Raw genomic sequence first — 20171 nt, 5'->3', positions numbered from 1 at the left:
AAATGTGCTGCAGAACAAACTCTGCCATTCGACTATTTAAGACACATGAGCACTCTTTGGTATAGTAAGCAAAGTCTTCTCTGGTAAGCATTGTCAGTTTCCTTTCTGTGAAATGGGTTGTTCTGTTGTGCTTTGTAAAGGCAAGCATGTGGTTTTGTATCTGGGGCTCAGCCTCAACCTCTGTCTTGCGCTCATTTCCTTGGGGAATGATTTCTCCTTTATGAAAAGGCAAGTCAGATCAGCAGCCATTTTGTTACTGCGCAGCCACTGCACCCCTCCAATGACAACCATTTTATGGTAGTGCCAACTAGTTTTTCCAGACTTCTAAATGTGGCCCCCAAAAGATTGAAAACCCCTGCCATAGTGCTTTCTGTTTTAATGTCCTTTACCTGAGACTGCTGTTGAAGACTATTCAAAAATGTCAGCCTGTTTGTGGCATAGCTTTTGACTAATGCTGCTGCTCAAATGGAAAATAACACACACTTTTTGAGGTAGCTCTGCTGATACATAACTGGTATTGGGGTTAAATTGAAGGGACTCCGCTCTTCTTGGACATTGGGCCCCCCAAAAGGGCTCGATCCCAGGAGCTTGTGCTCCTGGGGACCACCATGCAAAATTGGGTTATGATCCCTTACGAAGTGTCTGAATGCGTAGTGAACAAACGATTTCCCAAAATATCTTGCAAATTAACAACACTTTCTGCTGCCAAATGCATTTTGAACATAGTCTTCTTCAGTGGCATGGAACATACAGTATCTCAGTTTTGTTTACATCCCTGTTTAAAGATGCCTGAGCTATTGTGTATTCTGGATCCATTCTGAAGCAGTAAACAATCTCCACCACTGAAGAAGACTGTATGGCAAAATTGCAGCTGTATTTTAAATTGTCGGGTTGTTGTTATTGTTGCTGTTTAAAAACACCCAGTCCCTATTTTTTACATGTTGTTTTTGTTCGTGGGGCTCCAGCACCCACCAGCCCCAGGCAGTACAGTGGTACCTCAGGTTACATATGCTTCAGGTTACATACGCTTCAGGTTACAGACTCCGCTTACCCAGAAATATTATCTTGGATTAAGAACTTTGCTTCAGGATGAGAACAGAAATCGGGCTCCGGCGGCGCAGCAGCAGCAGGAGGCCCCATTAGCTAAAGTGGTGCTTCAGGTTAAGAACAGTTTCAGGTTAAGAACGGACCTCCGGAACGAATTAAGTACTTAACCCGAGGTACCACTGTATAGCCATTGATGAGAGATGTTGAGAGTTGTACAGCATCTAGAGGAGCACAGGTCCCCCCCCCCCGTATTAGCCTAAGCAACCCCTCTGGGCTGATGTTCAAGTAAAATGTGGCCATTCCTATGGATGCCGCCCTGAGATCGCCTTGGAGAAAGGGTGGGGTAAAAGTACAAGAGTAATAAATTAATACAGCAGTTGATAAACCATTTTAGTGAAATGTAGTGGCCAAGAGATTGTTTCGCACGCAAGAGATCCCAGGTTTCCGTCCCCAGCATTTCCAGGGAGGAGTGGGAAAGACGCCACCTAGAGACCCTTGAGATTTTATTCAGTGTAGAGCCTTCGGGTTTTCATGTGTGTATTTCAGCTCATAGTGAAAACAGTCAATCATCCTGTTTCTTTGCCCCGCCCAGACCCCGGGCTATATATACCTTATTTATATACCACCAGTATATTTATTTATATACCACCAGTCACGCATGATAGGCCGATTCAAACTCCCCTACTGGAGCCAGATTGGACAGCTCCTACTGGCGAATCAAGTTGCTGCATTCTAGAATCCTACCTGCCTATTGTTCTGGGATTCAAGCTCAAGACATAACGGATTTGCTTCTAGTCAGTGTGGACCAGAGTGGGGGAGCCCCAGTCCGCAGGTCAGTTTTGTCCCATGATACTACTTCCCCCAAACCACGCCCAATTGCCAATCAGCTTGTGCAACTCATGACATCAGCTGATGGGAAAGACAAAAGAGCACAATTCTCTTGATTTTGTGTTCACTGTGTGTGCCTGTTCACAGGAGGGAACAGGCACGTGCAGCCAAATCATCAGGATTTGACCTCCCTCCCTCCCCGCTTGTCAGCTGATGTGTGGGGGTCCTAAATACCCATTGAGGGCGTTGGCTGTGAGAAGGACTTCTCCCTTGCACAGCCATTACTTGAAAAATGCAGCGTTCTTTCACTCCCCCCACCCCCAAACAGTCGATGGGTAGGGAAAGAAGTGCTCTGTCACATGGGTGTATTTGGGGGGAAGAGGGGGGCAGCTGCCCTTAAATCAAGTAAATAAATAAGGATACTTAACTAAAAGTAGAAATTGTAGAAAGGTTTTGAGAGATTTTTCTGAGCAGTTGGGGTCAAAAGAAAGTAATTTAAAAGAGTTGCAAATCTGCTAGATGGAGCCAGACAGAGGATGATGACAGGTGGCTGTCCTGCCCCCCCCCCCGACATAAATCCTGGATATGCCCATGTTTTGCCAGTACTATGCTTTGGGCTTTCCAAAGCAGGAAGCGTAAGGCAGGCAATTCCCCTTGTGCTGCAGTTCCCAAGCACCTGATAGCCAGCTAGCTTTCAAAATCCCTTGTGTGGAAACCCACACAAGGGATTTGAGCAGGTGAATTGTCCCACCCACCGTCACTGTTGGCCCCCAGGGTGCAATCTGGCCTCTGAAGCCCAAAAGGTTCCCCATCTCTGTTGTGGACAATGCTGGGTGTGATAAATTATTTGTCTGACGTGGTATAAAGCCTATTTCCTATGCCTCTGATTTATGTTTCTGAGGGGAATCTTAAGTTTGTGAGTACATGTAAAATACTGGAACTATGGTAACCTGCACTGAGCTTTCAAGACAGAGTGGAATTCTTAAAGAAATCTAATCAAACAAGTAATAATAGGCCTGACTGGTGAACTCCACTTTGTTCTCTCCTGCAGAGTGATTAAAAACTATGCATACAGAAATCCAAGGCAGCTGCTTTGTGCTTGATCCAATTGGTTGTATTCAGTGGAGCTCTTTTTCGGCACATTCCATTCATGTTTCATAGAAGTAAATAAACTCTTACACGCCCCACCTTTTGCTTCAGCAGATTTGGCCTAGAATGAGCTTCCCTGGGTGACTGGTCCCTATGTGGAGTTTAAAGGGTGGCTTGGATGGGGGTGGGGAAAAAGGAAGGCGAGGACCGCCTAAGAAACTTGGCTCAGCAGCCAGAGACTATTTCCTCCCAATTCTCCGGCTGCCAATCCAAACTGTTCTGCAGAGGGCCAGTGCATACTGGGGAGAGAGGCTGCTTATTTCTCTTCATCTGCTGGACCAGGAGAGATTCCTCCGGACGGAGCCTCTGAAACTATGCTTTGCATTTGGCCTCTGCTTTTTATTTTAATGCTGAATGGACAAGGATTGGGTAAGTCTTTCAAAACTGGCAGCTTGTAGAAGCATTATCTGCTTGAGGGAAGAGCAGCCATTGGAAGCAAATCGATAGAGATGGATAGAAATACAATGTGCTCATTCTTAGTTCAAAACAGCCAGTGGGATATTTTAACTTCTGAAGTTCACATAAGGAAAGCCCTATATAATAAGCATGACCTCTGTGCAATTGGAGATCATGTTTTATAGACGCAAACTATAAAATTTTACAGGGCTCAAAAATATGCAGTACTTGTCAGGCTTTGCCAAAAGTCAGAGTAATACCACCAAAACGGTATGCAGGTTCAAGTGCGATTCACTTTTGTCAGTCAGTCATATGGCCCTCTGAACAGCATTCAGTTTTGGAGAGCTTAAGAATTAAATTGCTGTGAGAACTTCAGTGTTTCAAGAAGCTAGGAATGAAGAGGCTTGTTAGCCTACCTCTAGAGATTTTTCTTGGTTAATAGTGCTGTGTTTGCCACTCTAAGTTCTTTTATTGGACTGTGTAGCAGGGGAAATGGTTTGCACAATGCTGGATCTTTGACTTTTAGCATGTACAAATGTTTTAAAGATACCTTTGTGTCACACACTGCCATTCTTGAATAAGGGTGCAATCTAGCGAAGGCAAATAAATGAACGCTGCAGCTCTATGCATACATACTTTTGAGTCTAATTGAATTTATTGGGTCCCACTTCTGAATTAATTTGCAGAGGATTTGACTAAAATTTATTTCAGTAGAAGAAAATTTTGCCAGTGTTTAACTGTTTCACTGAAATGAACAGGGTATAAAAATCCTTGCTAGACATTGCTTTAAATCTGCAAAGATTTTTGTTTTTGCCATGGTGTAGGCTTTCATGCTTCACCCATGTCTCCATTGGGCACATTTACCCCTCCCATTATGCTTCATGTTCTTTCGGTATTGCATAGAAATGCTAAAGGGCTGTGTAGACAGGTTGTTTTTGCGGCATTTCTTCAAGCATTATGGTAATTACTTTTGTCCAGGTATATAGGTGCTGCCTGCCATAGGCTGCAAATCCCACTTGTAGATCCTCACTTCCCTCTTGTGAGTTTGCTTTAGTCATTATGTAGAAGCAGTGAGTAATATGCTATAAGTCAGGACAATTCCTGCCTCTGTTCTCAATTGCCAGATCAAGCCACTGTCTCTCAACCTTGGCCTCAAACCTGCAGTATGGGAATAATAATAAAAATGTAGAATTACCTTACAGGGCTGTTATAAGAATTACTGAGGTAAACCTTTGAGCACTTGTGGAAAATGCCATGGAACTAATCCAACTTGCAGGCAGATCAGTTGATTGGCAAGCAGCACTAAATGCAGACGCAGTTGCAAAATCAGACCTTTCACTTGAAATACATTCAAGTTGGGACTTTTTTTGTTGATTTGGATCCCCCCCCCCACTTTCCTCTTTTGGATCTGCTTCAGTTGTGCTACCTTCTTGAGTTGCTTTGTGCCTTGAGGATGTGTACACGCTTAAAACACAGCCAGGCAGTTTTTCTTTCTTAGTTTGGATCAAAACTGTTTTGTGGGGAAATGTATCATAACATAGTATTTTGTAACAAATAACAGGATAGCTGCAGGATACATATGGATGGCAGCTAACACCCCTTGTACACAGCTTCCCAAACCCGAAGTGGGAGTGTGCTGTGGAATTGCAAACACTGCACACACAATTCCCCATTCAGCAAGAAATATGCACACATAGAAACCAGCTCCTGCACACACATGCGCAGGTACCTTCAAATACTAAGTATTATTGAAGTGAAAACTGGCGCCCACAGATAATGCGCAGGATGCAAAGAACTATGCAGCCTGTTCAACATGCCCAAGGTTTTAGAGGACTTGTGTTTTTCAGACAGCAAACTCCCATAATTACACAGCAAATTACCGTATTTATTATAATTTGTTGTTCTTCTTAAGTAGCTCAGTACTAGACATCAAGGGATAAACAAACTATGAGGCAAGAAGCCCACTAATTTAAATCGAGATCTGTATGCATGTGTCCTGTTGTTTAGAGCAAAAGGAGCAGGCAAGTATATAATGATGATGATGAGGTTGATGAAGATGATAATAATTTTATTATTTATACCCCACCCATCTGGCTGGGCCCCCCCCAGCCACTCTGTATGTGTTCTGGAGGTGGTGGGCAGATGGTAAACCCTCCCCATCTTTATGGCATATTATGTCCCTTCAACCTGTTCCCACAAGCACTTTTAACCTTCATAGGGCTTAGATGCCAAGCTAGGAAGACAGTGCAGTGAGAGGGAGGGGAGGCCATGGGCAGGTACAGAGGATTTCGTGCCCAACACCTGTGCTCTCCTTTTACTCTAAAAAACAACAACGGTCACCTGTCCCCTATTATATGCATGTTTGGGATATACCTGGGTTAAGGTGAACAGGTTTGTCACCATCAGCTCTAGTTTTGTGCTGAGGGGAATCTCCAAAGCATTTTGCGATGGGCTCTGCAGATTAAAAAAACCAACCAACCTCAAATCACATCAGTGCACATGCAAACTCTCAGATGTGCCTAAAACAGCTTTTTCAGTGGTTGCTATTTCTTTCTGGCAGCTGCAAACTTCTAACGTTCAGTTACAGCTGAAGTTATTTCCTGAGGAGTACAAGAGAAAATTTCCCTCAATCTGTGGGAAGGGTGTGGGAATAGATGGCAACTACTTTTACCTTAAAGTAATAAAAATATAATATGGGCACACGTGTGAAAGGTTTTACACAAGATGCAGAAGCTTATCATGTCTGCTACAGTTTTAATTAAGACTCTATAGCTCTGGACAATCCTCTAGTGAAATGTATAAGTGAGTCTGGAACAGCCAAACCAACATTATTGTGGCCATAACACATTTGTTAGTCTTTAAGGCACCACAAGACTCTTTCTTGTGTTTGCTTTGTTGTGTTTGCTACCCCTCTGAGAAATATTTGCAACATTTTTTTTAATAAAAAACACACCAATCCTAAGGTTTATATTCCCACCACAACCCACAAAACTGTGGTCTGCAGTGGTGTGGGCTCCCATTATTAGAATGCAAATAGCACAAGCAGGATTTTATCCCTACAGTAACTTCATGGGCTTGAAGTGATTCTGATTTTATGAGATGGAGTTAGGGGCAAGCTTTCACAATGGCAAACACAAATCAAGTAAATACATATTGATGAATGATTGTTTTGTTCTGGTTGGGTTTTAGCTTTCATTGTTTGAGATCACTGTTTTTTATGGTCAGTTGGGAGGTTTTATGGGTTAGCAACTGAAAGGTGTAGCCAGCTGGGGGAGAAACTTTGGATCCAAAAGGCAGAGTACAAATGAATACCCTCCAACATCCCTCAGATGAAAGTAGGGACTTTTCCCACTAGACACCCCCATTGTTGTGTTTCTCACCCCTGCCGCAGAGCATTTCCTATCGGAAGAAGGGCAGGTGCCAATACAACTATGTCAACAGGACACTCCCCTTGACCCCGCTTTTATTTTATTCTTTGGTAGATTTACACAAAGAAAAACAGACCCCAATAAGTAAATTTTGGAAAGGGACAAGCTTAGATGCAAACACGCAAAGTGTTATTATTTTTAAAATCAAGACTTTCTTCCCTCCCAGGGCAGCCCTGCCCTTTGCCTGCCCCTCAGAGAGCTGACACGTCACACAGGGCTGGGCCACGGCAGCAACAGCCTCTCCTCCTCCTCCTCGCCCACTCTCCAGCAGCCGCTACAAGCTCCCCAAGGGAGGAGGCTGGCATCATTGGCCATGGAGAGGCCATGGGATGCTCCTGGCAGCCACTGTCACTGCTCGGTATAAGCCCTGGCTCATCCTCCTCTCCAGGCTCAGCTACAGTGGCCCTGGCGAGGTACCGGTAAATAAGGACATTCCAGGATCCAATCAGAAGCCAAGATGACTTTTGTAATTCCGGGACTATCCCTGGAAAATCGGGACACTTGGAGGGTATGGACTATTCCAGGGAGCTCAGATCTTACAGGCTTGTCGGAATTATAATTCCAAAGTAATATATGTAAAGTGCTTTGAACACTCTGAAGAACTCTTATCGGTGCTAAGTATCTCCATAATCACACAGACACATAACTCCATCTACCACTGAAGAGCAATTGAAAATGCTCCTAGTCCTCTCAGAAATATTTATCTTCTTCCCAAGCGCGAGGAAGGATAGCCAAAGCAAGCACAGAATTAAGCCAAGCGAGTTCTTATTTCCCTGACGTAATATTTTGGACAGAGGGGACGTTGTCAAGTAAACGAAACCGAGTAGGACAAAAACACCCAGGCAAAAATCACCTCGGCTCTGTGGATCTTTTGTTTGACCTTGCGATATAAGAGAGACATGCATTCAGGTCCCTATATTTTCCAAGGAGCCTGTTTCACGTTGCTTTGCTAGAGGAGGAATATTTGTGCATTGGAGAGGATCCCAGGGAGGTGGTTGACTCAGTTTACATGGGAAGGAGCCAGACCCATTGGGCCTGACAGTCATACTGTGTTAACTGAGAATGCACCAGGAACAATTTGACAATTGCTGCTTTGAGGCTACATATCTAAGAAAAGAAATGGTGGGTTTTTTTTGCATTAATCAAAATAGGCTGTGCATAAGAAATGGTCTCTGCTGGAGAGAATGACCTCAGTATAATCAGCTCCCAGATTTCTTTTTAGAAATCAACTCTCACCCTTGGCTGCAATCCAGTTAAGAATCTTTGTTTTGTTCTATCAGAACTTACGTTCCACCCTGCTGCTTTATGAGGCTCTAGCTCACGCTAGAGTACTGTAGAGAAGATAGCAACCACAAGAAACAGCCTGAACCAAATTATTCAGGCTTATGAGGAAACTTCGCCTCTTTGGCTTGTCACCATTTTCACTGGTTCTGCCCCACCATGTCTGTATTTTAGCAACAGCATAACACACACACACAAATAGTAAGCAAAGGATTTCCTCTGGCAAGTTGGTGGTTGGACCTCATAAATTTTGGCATTAGGCTGCTAACAAAGGCATCGGAGGAGAGCTTGTGGTAGGGTCTCCAGGTGAGAAGGGGTGGTTTGTGGTCTAGTAGGGTTGGCATATGTCTGGAATTTCCTGGACATATCTGTGTCTGGGCAAAAATCACTAAAAATGTCCAGGAAAATCCAACTCATATTGGCAGTGTTGTTTTTGACTATGTTTCTTAAAAACAGCTCAAAAACTTCATATTTTTTTGGTGAATTTATCAAAAAGCTCAACAATTTTGGGCAAAACTATATATAAAAAAAAGCAGCTCAACATTTCCCCCTCTTTGAAGGTGTGTGTGCTGCCTCATCTTGGGATAGGTGCATTTTCTGAAGGTGGGACAAATGCAGTGCAGCTCAAATTTACATTTAAAGAGCAATTAGTCCAGTTCTGCCCCCGCACCCCACAAAGTAGAGATATCCACAAACTTTAGCAAGAAAGGCTTTCTGGAATGGATGGGCAGGGAAACAGAAGCAGTCCAAGGACTCTATTTCAGATCTACTTGGATGAACCCTGTACCTCCAAAGCCCTATTTCCGCCTGCTTGTTAAATGAGATTTAAGCAAGATCCAGTCCACTAAGCTTGGACACAACATGTTAAAGTTTAGACGTTTTGTCCCAGTTTGGAGTCAGGCAAAACATTCTTTGTGACAATATGAAGCCAGAAATGAGTGATGGGCTTGTGAACTAGGCTTTCCCTGTGTGCCAGCTTTGATGCAGAGATCCTGGTTTATTTGTGAAGGAAAGATGGACAAGGGAGTAGCTTGCATGCCTGATGCTCATTTTCAGCTTGGTAAAACATGAATGTCACATCTGAAGCAGCCTTCTGGTAGCTTTTATTTTGAAAAGACCATTTTCTACACGCCACCAGTTGTGCTCATGTGATTACTTTGCTCAAAACTCTATTTCCCCCCTCCACGCTGGCTGATGTTTCATCTTGCAGAATTGTGTTTCTCTTATCTGCTGTACCCAATGCATTAAAAAACAGGATTTAAAATTTGCTGAGGTTTCCCCAGCATAAGTGAAAACAGAAATATTTTAATCAGGAGTAAGTCACAATGAGTCCAGGAAAGCATTCAGCAAAAAAAACTCGAAGCTGCCATGTTTCTAAGAAATTCCGAGCAGATGTTGATATCACATGTGGAAATAGTTATTCTGGTTGTATCATGCTGTGTGTGGCTCTGTGTCCTACAGCTAGGAACGTTGCCTCTTTAATTATAATAACTCACATTAATTATTATGTGGTTTGAAAGTTAATTCCAAAATAAAAATGCTGTCTGCCTTTTTCTCTCATCTGTTTATATTGCTGAGCAAAGCAATAGTTGGCATGGTATTGTTGTTAATCCTTAGTGTTGGATTAGGACTTGAGAGACCCATGTTCCAATTGCCACTCAGCCCAGAAACTTGCCCAATGACCTTGGGCCAGTTAATCAGGTTTCAACCTAACCTACCTATGGACGCTAGGGCTGTTCTGAGAGAGGCAGTGCTTTTTTTCTTTAAAAAAATGCTTAGGGGTACTCTCATTTTGACTCAAGAAAATCACCATTTTATGGTTCAGATCGGGGAAAATAAATACAGTGGATGCTCGGGTTGCAAATGTGATCCGTGCGGGATGCACGTTCACAACCTGCAGCTGCACAGCTGCGCTTGCGCGGGTTGCGATTCAGCACTTCTGCGCATGCGCAAAGCGTGATTTAGCGCTTATGCGCATGCGCGGCTGCCAAAACCCGGAAGTAACCCATTCCGGTACTTCTGGGTTTCGGCGGATCATAACCTGAAAAAACACAACCTGAAGTGTCTGTAACCCGAGGTATGACTGTACAGTAAATGGACAAAAGTACAAGGATTCACAAAATGTTTAGGGGTATGTGTCCCCCTGCGTCCCCCAGGGGGAAAAAGCACTAGAGAGGTGAAGAGATTTCACTGGATGTAGGAAACCAGGGTAGGAATTTGAGGAGGAGAGTCATATGCCTGAGTGATAGAAGAGGTGAACGTTTTGGGCAGCCGACGTGAGGTGACTGAAGACTGTTTTGCAACAAAGGATAACCAGGCAGGGAGGAAAAGGTTGTGGCAGCATGAAGTTTTTAGATGAGTTTTAAAGCTGAAAATTTTCAGTGTTGTGCAGGGACAAAGTATATGACGGATCTGTGGGATATGCTCTCTGGAAGTAAATTAATGGAAATAAATTCTTTTTGGAAATTCCATTATTTCTCATTGAGGTGATTATACATATCAGCCACAGGCCAGAGTTACCATGCCAAGTTAAAAACCTGCTGACAGCCTACATTTTCTTAAACTGGCAGCATTTGTACTTATTTTATAGTAACATCTTGGGAGTTTCCTGTGTAAAGTGGCCTCTTTCATATTAAGTCAGGGAATACATTGTTGACATTTGCTGTCCCCCCACTGAAAAACATTTTCCAAAGCTCAGTGGTGGTTTAGCATTACACACACTTTTAACCAACTTTCCTGACTTTGAGGCAAGCGAGTTCCACATAGTTTTGGTTGCACTCATCATTCTGAAATGGGTGGGGCCTCCACTACAAAACTTTTTAAGGTTTGATGGTTGGCCCAAATATTTGAGGAGGGCCTTTTCCCTACTCTTTAATTACATGTTGTTTTTCTTTCCATAAAGATTTAAAAAGAGATATTTGTGTTGCCATTATGAGGAGACAGCTTCCCTCATATAAAGACAATGCTAAAGGCAAAATAAAGAAACCAGTGTAAAGAATTAGCACTAATACTAATTTACTGTTGGGTAAGTGAGATGGGCGCACAACCCCAGAGTCTGTCAAGACTGGCCTGTACGGGCAGGGGTACCTTTACCTTTACCTTTTAAGTCATCTTGAATTCAGTTGGCCAGAGTAAACATTCCTAGGGTCTAGCGCTATGTGGACTGATGCGCCTAATCTCACAGCACTCCAGTTTCTGCCTTATGTTTAACAACAACAGAATATTATTGATGTAAACAATATAAATATTACGAACAATATTACTATTTATTGAGGATCTAGTCCACAAGCTTAACATGAGTCAACAGTGTGATGCAGCAGCAAAAAAAGCTAATGCAATTCCAGGCTGCATCAACAAAAGTACAGTGGTACCTCGGGTTAATAACTTAATTCGTTCTGAAGGTCCATTCTTAACCTGAAACTGTTTTTAACCTGAGGTACCACTTTAGCTAATGGGGCCTCCTGCTGCTGCTGCGCTGCCGGAGCACGATTTCTGTTCTCATCCTGAAGCAAAGTTCTTAACCTGAGGCACTATTTCTGGGTTAGCGGAGTCTGTAAGCTGAAGCATATGTAACCCAAGGTACCACTGTATAGTGTCAAGATCAAGAGAAGTAATAGTACCACTCTATTCAGCCTTGGTCAGACCAGAAATGGAATACCGTGTCCAGTTCTGGGCACCACAGTTTAAGAAGGATATTGACAAGCTGGAACATGTGCAGAGGAGGGCGAATGAGATGATCAATCAACCAATAAATAAATACTGTATTTTTCGCCCTATAGGACACACTTTTTCCCCTCCAAAAATGAAGGGGAAATCTGGGTGCGTCCTATGGGGCGAATGCAGGCTTTCGCTGAAGCTTGGAGAGCGAGAGGGGTCAGTGCGCACCGACCCCTCTCACTCTCCAGGCTTCAGGAAGACATCCGCAGCCTAGGCAGCCCTGCGGGAGTTCCCACAGGGATGTCTAGGCTGCGGATAGCAGCCTGCTTCTCGGAGCATCGGGCGCTCTGCTTTCAGGGCGCCCGGCGCTTCAGGAACACATTTGCAGCGTGGGGAGCCCTGCAGGAGTTCCCCGCAGGGCTCCTCACGCTGCAGATAGCAGCCTGCCGTCCGGCGGGCGGGGTGCCCTGAATCAGAGCGCCCCTCGCGCTGGGCAGACATCGGCCAGCCCCACAAGCTCGGGGGACAGCAGGGAGGTGCAGCGCCGCCATCCCGCTGTTCCTCAACCTGGTTTGGTTTCTCCGACCTGCTTTTTGGGGGGGAAATAAAGGGAAATTTTTTTTCCTTTATTTCCCCCCCAAAAAACTAGGTGCGTCCTATGGGACGAAAAATACGGTAAATAATGTCACTTACCCTAAGAGAGTTCAATTGCCTGTTCTGTTCTCTTGGTATTACATTGAAAAACCACACAGTTGTGATCTTTGGCATATTTCCCTCCACACACTAGTAAACTTTAGAAAGAAGAGGTCATCTCTGTGGTGAGTCACCCCTGATGAGCTTTAATTTTATAGGAGGTCCCAGTTCTTCTGAATTGTGGAACCCTTAAGAGGTCAACTCTTCAGTGGATGTTCCCAGACATGGGGGATTCTAAGTATTTTTTGCAAAACCTAAATATAGCGTGGAATAACAAAACAAAGCCTAGGCAAAGTTTTAATATTGCTTGCTTTCCCCCCTCTTGCAGTTGCTGCTGATCCTGTCACTGATCTCCCAGGGAGTTTGGAGCAGAATGACTGGTGTGATGAACACAATACAATTCATAAGCGCTTAGATACTATCCAAGAGGTAAGGCGATCTAGCAGAGCAATGTTACAGGCCACAGTTACTCTTCCAGTCTGTTCCTTGGTACCTCTCCAAAATGGCTTACTTAAAATACCAAGTTTGATTGGGGATTTCCACAAAATCTGGTTGCACAATATATGGGTCGCAGTCAAAGGGGCAAGAGATCTGTAATTGTGTCACACTGAGGTGGCGGGGAGGGAAATACAACATCTTTCTTTTCATGAATCTTGCTTTAGACACTTACAAATATCTGAACTACTGTGCTGGGAAGGTTCGGGGCAATTAGATGTGACAGTATACCAGCAAGCATGGATTCATTATTACAGCTCATGCATTGTGGATGGAAAGTATCAGGTCCAGTCCTAGGTTCTGGAGAGCTGGAATAAACAAAACTGGGTTATGTAACCAATGGCTAGTTGCAGTGGTTTTCCTGTGCATATGTTAAAGCCAGTGTGATGAAGTGGATGGAGTACCACATCTAGGATTAAATCCCTGTTTAGGCATGATCATCAATTTTGGCTTAATCACCATCTTTCATCTTAACTTACCCCACATGGTTTGATATATGTTGATAACATGTTTGTGCAGGGAAAATCCATGCATGTTGCCTTGAGCTTGGAGGGACAGGTTAAATGCAAATCATCAGTGATCACTTTTGGGAGTACAGTCGTACCTTGGAAGTTGAACGGAATCTGTTCCAGAAGTCTGTTCGACTTCCAAAAGTTTGAAAACCAAAGCACGGCTTCTGATTGGCTGCAGGAACCTTTGGCTTCCAAAAAAACGTTCGAAAACCAGAACACTCACCTCTGGGTTTCAATCGTTCGGGAGCCGAAATGTAGGCGTACCAAGGCGTTCAACAACCAAGGTGCATGAAACCTTTGGGCAGAAATCTGATTGTCAAATACATTCTTGCCTCGATTCTTCACCCACATGTTTTGCACACAGCACTTTTATTTTACCTCTGTTTGTATGTGTTTCCAGCAACGTATAAGAACCCCTCACTGGCTGTATTTGCATGGAACATTCAGAGGTATGAGAATGAGCTCATGCGAGCCTCAGGATGCACTCCCTCTGGCGTGGCTTTGAAGAAAGTCATTCCATTTTAACTACAGTTTACCATTGCATCTGAATCCCAAACTATAGTTAATCATAAAATGAGGGGTTTGCACGTTCTTTGTATGTGAAAGGTCTCCAGGTAGGCCTAGTGAAAATCTCTTACCTGAAGCCCTGCAGAATGGCTGCTAGGCAAGATTGATAACCCTGAATCAGATCGACCAACAGTCTGACTTGTTATAAGACTATGTTCTAGCATACAGTTTTTGTAAACTAAATCAGTTTCATCACTGTCTGAACTTGGCTTGGGGTTTTGTTTTGTTTTTGGTAGATTATAGTTAAGAGTAACTGCAGTTTGTGTGGGTTCGGATGAGCCACTAAGCTGCAATTAATCAAAACTCCTCTTCCAGATCCTTGGAAATGGGATCGGGCAGAATGTACCCCAGCAAACAATCAGCGTAAGCCTTAAGCCAAGCTATTATAAATTTCTGTGTGGCTTGTACTTAACGCTGTCGTGCCTTAATCAGATATATAGTACAGCAAAAATAGCAAATGCTGGGCTGTGGTGTATATACTCTGTCTGTGTCCTGAAGTCATAGCATTTCACAGCGCTGGGTTTACGGCAGTTCCCTTGAACAGGTGCCAAGATGAGGGGGTGTAAAACTCTGACGGAGTGCACTTGAGAGCATGCATAGCACGGAAGGCGCTAAATTTTGTCCTCACTCAGGGCACCGAACTACCAAAGTCTGCCCTGCATTGGGGGAGGACATAAGAACGTAACTGGAAGTGATAAAGGTTTATAGATTATAAGTGGGTCCTCTTGTTTTATGTTAAAGGCATTGTACACAGAAAATAGGGAATCTGACTGTGTAGGCAGAATGATCACCTTCTGTAACTGGAGGAGGATGACACCATTCATGAGAATGGATAATCAGAATTTGGGACATTGTGTATATATGGTTAAGGTTACAAATAGGGCGAGAACCAGACAATACCAGTCAGATGGTTTTTCTGAAAAAAGGATTGTTTTCATAGTGTATTGGAGCAACAAGGTTCAAGATTAGGCAAACCTGTTTGTATTACTTGGTACTTTAGGACTTTAATGTGTTCTATATGATTTTGGTAAAGAAATTCATTTGTTTTTAGCTCACAATATCCATTTTCTTTTCTTCTTTTGGTGTTTAATATGTGTGTTCATGTTTTTGTTTTCTTTACAACTCTATTTGCTTTATTTTGTTCTGTTACAATAAAAATAATGGGACGCGGGTGGCACTGTGGGTAAAACCTCGGCGCCTAGCACTTGCCGATCGCATGGTCGGCGGTGCGAATCCCTGCGGCGGGGTGAGCTCCTGTCGTTTGGTCCCAGCTCCTGCCCACCTAGCAGTTCGAAAGCACCCTTAAAGTGCAAGTAGATAAATAGGTACCGCTTTATATAGTGGGAAGGTAAACGGCGTTTCGGTGTCCTGCGCTGGTGCAGGATCGCCAGAGCAGCTTCGTCACGCTGGCCACGTGACCCGGAAGTGTCCTCGGACAGCGCTGGCCCCCGGCCTCTTAAGCGAGATGGGCGCGCAACCCCAGTCGGTCACGACTGGCCCGTTCGGGCAGGGGTACCTTTACCTTAATAAAAATAATATAAATTTATACGCTCAACAGACAAAAAACACTTCTGTCAACCACAGCAGAGGAAGGTGGTTTAACATTACAAGTACATGCAAACCAGGCCAGTGCCCGCTTAATCTCAATTAAAAAATAAATAAATCAACCAACACCCTTGTCCACTAGAGGGCAGCACAAGACCAGAAATGCTAACCCTGCGCTCTACAGATGATCTCTCCCTGCTTGTAGTGTATCAAAGTCCTTGGTGTAGGGTTGGCTTATGGCGGATGCAGCTTGCAAAGGATGAACTCCCACCTGCATCTGCATTCACTGTGAGAGTGATGAATCCAAACGGGCAAGGGGTACAATGGACTTGCAACTTACGCACATTTAACTTGTACAGCTGCAGCGTTATCTTTGAGAAATCCTGGAGAACAGGCGAAGTCCCGGCAGACTGGAGGAGGGCAAATGTTGTCCCTATTTTCAAAAAGGGGGAAAGAGAGGACCCAAATAATTACCGCCCAGTCAGTCTGACATCAATACCAGGGAAGATTCTGGAGCAGATCATTAAGCAAACAGTCTGTGAGCACCTAGAAAGGAATGCTGTGATCACCAATAGTCAGCATGGATTTCTGAAAAATAAGTCATGTCAGACTAACCTGATCTCGTTTTTTGACAGAATTACAAGCCTGGTAGATGAAGGGAACGCAGTGGATGTAGCCTACCTTGATTTCAGCAAGGCATTTGACAAGGTGCCCCATGATATTCTTGTAAAGAAGCTGGTAAAATGCGGTCTTGACTATGCTACCACTCAGTGGATTTGTAACTGGCTGACTGACCGAACCCAAAGGGTGCTCATCAATGGTTCCTCTTCATCCTGGAGAAGAGTGACTAGTGAGGTGCCACAGGGTTCTGTCTTGGGCCCGGTCTTATTCAACATCTTTATCAACGACTTGGATGATGGACTCAAGGGCATCCTGATCAAATCTGCAGATGACACCAAACTGGGAGGGGTGGCTAACACCCCAGAGGACAGGATCACACTTCAAAACGACCTTGACAGATTAGAGAACTGGGCCAAAACAAACAAGATGAATTTTAACAGGGAGAAATGTAAAGTATTGCACTTGGGCAAAAAAAATGAGAGGCACAAATACAAGATGGGTGACACCTGGCTTGAGAGCACTACATGTGAAAAGGATCTAGGAGTCTTGGTTGACCACAAACTTGACATGAGCCAACAGTGTGACGCGGCAGCTAAAAAAGCCAATGCAATTCTGGGCTGCATCAATAGGAGTATAGCATCTAGATCAAGGGAAGTAATAGTGCCACTGTATTCTGCTCTGGTCAGACCTCACCTGGAGTACTGTGTCCAGTTCTGGGCACCACAGTTCAAGAAGGACACTGACAAACTGGAACGTGTCCAGAGGAGGGCAACCAAAATGGTCCAAGGCCTGGAAACGATGCCTTATGAGGAACGGCTAAGGGAGCTGGGCATGTTTAGCCTGGAGAAGAGGAGGTTAAGGGGTGATATGATAGCCATGTTCATATATATAAAAGGATGTCACATAGAGGAGGGAGAAAGGTTGTTTTCTGCTGCTCCAGAGAAGCGGACACGGAGCAATGGATCCAAACTACAAGAAAGAAGATTCCACCTAAACATTAGGAAGAACTTCCTGACAGTAAGAGCTGTTTGACAGTGGAATTTGCTGCCAAGGAGTGTGGTGAAGTCTCCTTCTTTGGAGGTCTTTAAGCAGAGGCTTGACAACCATATGTCAGGAGTGCTCTGATGGTGTTTCCTGCTTGGCAGGGGGTTGGACTCGATGGCCCTTGTGGTCTCTTCCAACTCTATGATTCTATGTGCATGGCGGCCAGCCAGCCAGCTGAAATAAAACAAATTAAATGCATGCAAGGCGGAGAGCTTAAAAGCCCATCGTGGGAAGAACCGTTAAGCTCTCCGATTTGCTTCCCAGGCTCTGGGAGGCTCTTGTGAAAGCCTCCGAAACCCACGCAAGAGCCTCCCAGAGCCCACTCAGTCAAACAGAGAACTTTCTTGTGGTGACTGCAAGTTGTTCCCCCAGATGACCAGACAAACCATGGCTTTTTTCCTTAAAAGTTTGACATCTCTTCCAGCCTTGCTCTTGCCTTGGACCTTTGTAGATTGGACAGCTGCGATAGGGTGATCAAACAAGCCTTATGGGGGCGGCCGCCGAGACCATATAACACCGGTCTTGAAAGACCTACATTGGCTCCCAGTACGTTTCCGAGCACAATTCAAAGTGTTGGTGCTGACCTTTAAAGCCCTAAACGGCCTCGGTCCGGTATACCTGAAGGAGCGTCTCCACCCCCATCATTCTGCCCGGACGCTAAGGTCCAGCGCCGAGGGCCTTCTGGCGGTTCCCTCATTGCGAGAAGCAAAGCTACAGGGAACCAGGCAGAGGGCCTTCTCGGTAGTGGCGCCCGCCCTGTGGAACGCCCTTCCAGCAGATGTCGAAGCGATAAACAACTACCTGACATTCAGAAGACATCTTAAGGCAGCCCTGTTCAGGGAAGTTTTTAACGTGTGATATTTTACTGTATTTTTGGTTTCTATGGAAGTCGCCCAGAGTGGCTGGGGAGGCCCAGCCAGATGGGCGGGGTATAAATAATAAATTATTATTATTATTATTATTATTATTATTATTATTATTATTATGGTTCACATGCAACGTCAAGATTCATAGCCAACAAAAGACAATGCCTTTGGATTGATAGTAGCTTGTTGGCAGTAAATCCTCACTTAGCAATGAAACTCACTGGGTGACCTAGGGGCAGTCAACGTCTCTCAGCCTAACATCCTACCTCACAGGGTTGTTGTGAGGAGAAAATGGGGAGGGGAGAACCTTGTACACCAGCTCATTGAAGGAAAAGTTGGGATATAAAAGAAGGAAGGAAGGAAGGAAGGAAGGAAGGAAGGAAGGAAGGAAGGAAGGAAACCATAGTTAAGTTGTCTGGCAGAGTTCTCACAAAATACTAAGCCATAGAACCAGGCTAATTCAGGAGATGCTGATAGAAGTGGATTACCCTAAATTTCACTTGTCTTCATTAGCAGGTGGAAAAGACGGTTGATCTTCTTGACTCTGAAGTCAAGTCCCTGCTGAACACCATAAGTGAAACTGCATGGAATGTTCCTCTTGCTCCTGGAACTCCCTTGGTGGATATCTTTGAAGGTATGAATCACAGAGAAATGTAGTACATCTATTATCCAAGCGTCCACAACCGCTTGTAAATGTTGCAATTCAGCACACAGAATGCAGTTGTACCCTGAAGATCGCTTCACTTGGGGAATAATATGGTCTGTTGCTGTACCCTTAAAACTCCAAGCTGTGTAACACTACTGAAATATCTGTTTCAAGTTCATCGGCTACTATTCATTGTTGACCTTCTGTAAATGAAGTAATCCTGTACACAGAAGGGCTTTAATCTAGCAAAACCTTCACTAGTGGGTGGGTGTGTTGGGGAGAGGGTTTCCCCTCTGCAGGACCCTGTGCCGCCCTGAAATCTGCTCTGGAAAATTTGGTTACCTCTGGGTTTTTTTGGGGTGGGGGAGAGAGAGAATCAAGTGAAAACTGCACCTCCTGCTTCTGTTAGTGGAAGGCTAACACTGGGATGTGACCCTTCATTTGTTTTTTAACAAATACTGCCTTCTCTAGAAACCGATGGCTTGGTGGATTGCCACTACAATCTCCCTTCCTCTCTCTCATTTGCTAGATACCAGCTGAGCTTCAAGACAACGGACCAAAGGAACAGACTGTAATATCTATATACCTATATCTCCCACCTGCATAATTAACCCATATTGCACTCTTTCATAAGCTTCCAGACCAGACAGATGTCTTCAGACTTGGGATGGGGAGTATTCCATCACAAGTTATTCTGTGTTACGATCTAATCATACTGACGCAGAATACCAAGAGAGAAGTTTTCTTCCCACCTATCCTGAAGATTTAGAGACTCCTAAAATTGTCGTAAAAGAATCCTCATGGCAAGGACCCCCGCGGAGAAGTTAAATGTCCCAGAAGGTCCAGCCGTCTGGCGGTAAAGAAAAAGAAGCAGAAATTAGAAGAGGTACTGTTGGAAGTTTTCATGGGGTACCTGGTAGTCTCCAAAACTCGGTTGGCATCTCTGGTCACAAAGAAATTTTTGTTGTTATTAATTGATTGCTCAAATTTTAGGATGGTTAACCTGTTAACTAGCTAACCTGTAGCACTGGTGCCACAAGAGAAAATAAACAACAGGTGCTTATGGCGCTCCTGGAGAGTAGGGGCAGGAAAGCACGTGAGCCTGGCTGCAGCACAGTCAAATATACAGCCTTGTTCGCAAGCTTCCTAGAGGCATCTAATGGTGATCATTGCTGGAAGCACCATGGTGGGAGTTTTGGTCTGGTCCAGCAAGACTTCCAAATCTGGCAGTACTCCCCAGCTGAAACACCTTGTGAAAGCGCATTGAGTGCATATCTACTGAGGGGCATTCTCTTAACTTCTGGACTTGTGGCACACTTGCCAAAAACTGGCTCCAAACTTCTTGAAATATCCAGGTTTGTCCAGTGTTGGAAATAGGATGCAGAGCTCAGTGGCC

General features: G+C 44.3%; 1 protein-coding gene across 2 annotated transcripts; it reads left to right on the top strand.

Annotated features, from left to right (window-relative positions):
• The first annotated feature begins 3142 nt into the window (after positions 1-3142).
• Positions 3143-19626, top strand: PLAC9 (placenta associated 9). Of its 2 annotated transcripts, none has more exons than XM_053388181.1 (4): positions 3143-3393; positions 12808-12908; positions 18646-18763; positions 19305-19626. In XM_053388181.1, exons 1-4 carry the CDS (start codon positions 3339-3341, stop codon positions 19313-19315), a joined length of 285 nt encoding a protein of 94 aa, XP_053244156.1. In that variant the 5' UTR covers positions 3143-3338; the 3' UTR covers positions 19316-19626. The 2 variants fall into 2 exon arrangements, with proteins under 2 accessions (XP_053244156.1, XP_053244155.1); XM_053388180.1 differs by having other exon boundaries at positions 3159-3393; positions 18643-18763.
• The last annotated feature ends 545 nt before the right edge of the window (positions 19627-20171 follow it).

Source organism: Podarcis raffonei, chromosome 5, assembly GCF_027172205.1.
Source record: "Podarcis raffonei isolate rPodRaf1 chromosome 5, rPodRaf1.pri, whole genome shotgun sequence".
In the NCBI taxonomy this organism is placed as follows: domain Eukaryota; kingdom Metazoa; phylum Chordata; class Lepidosauria; order Squamata; family Lacertidae; genus Podarcis; species Podarcis raffonei.
Note: the sequence above shows the minus strand (reverse complement) of the source record. Positions and strands in the feature narration are given on the sequence as shown.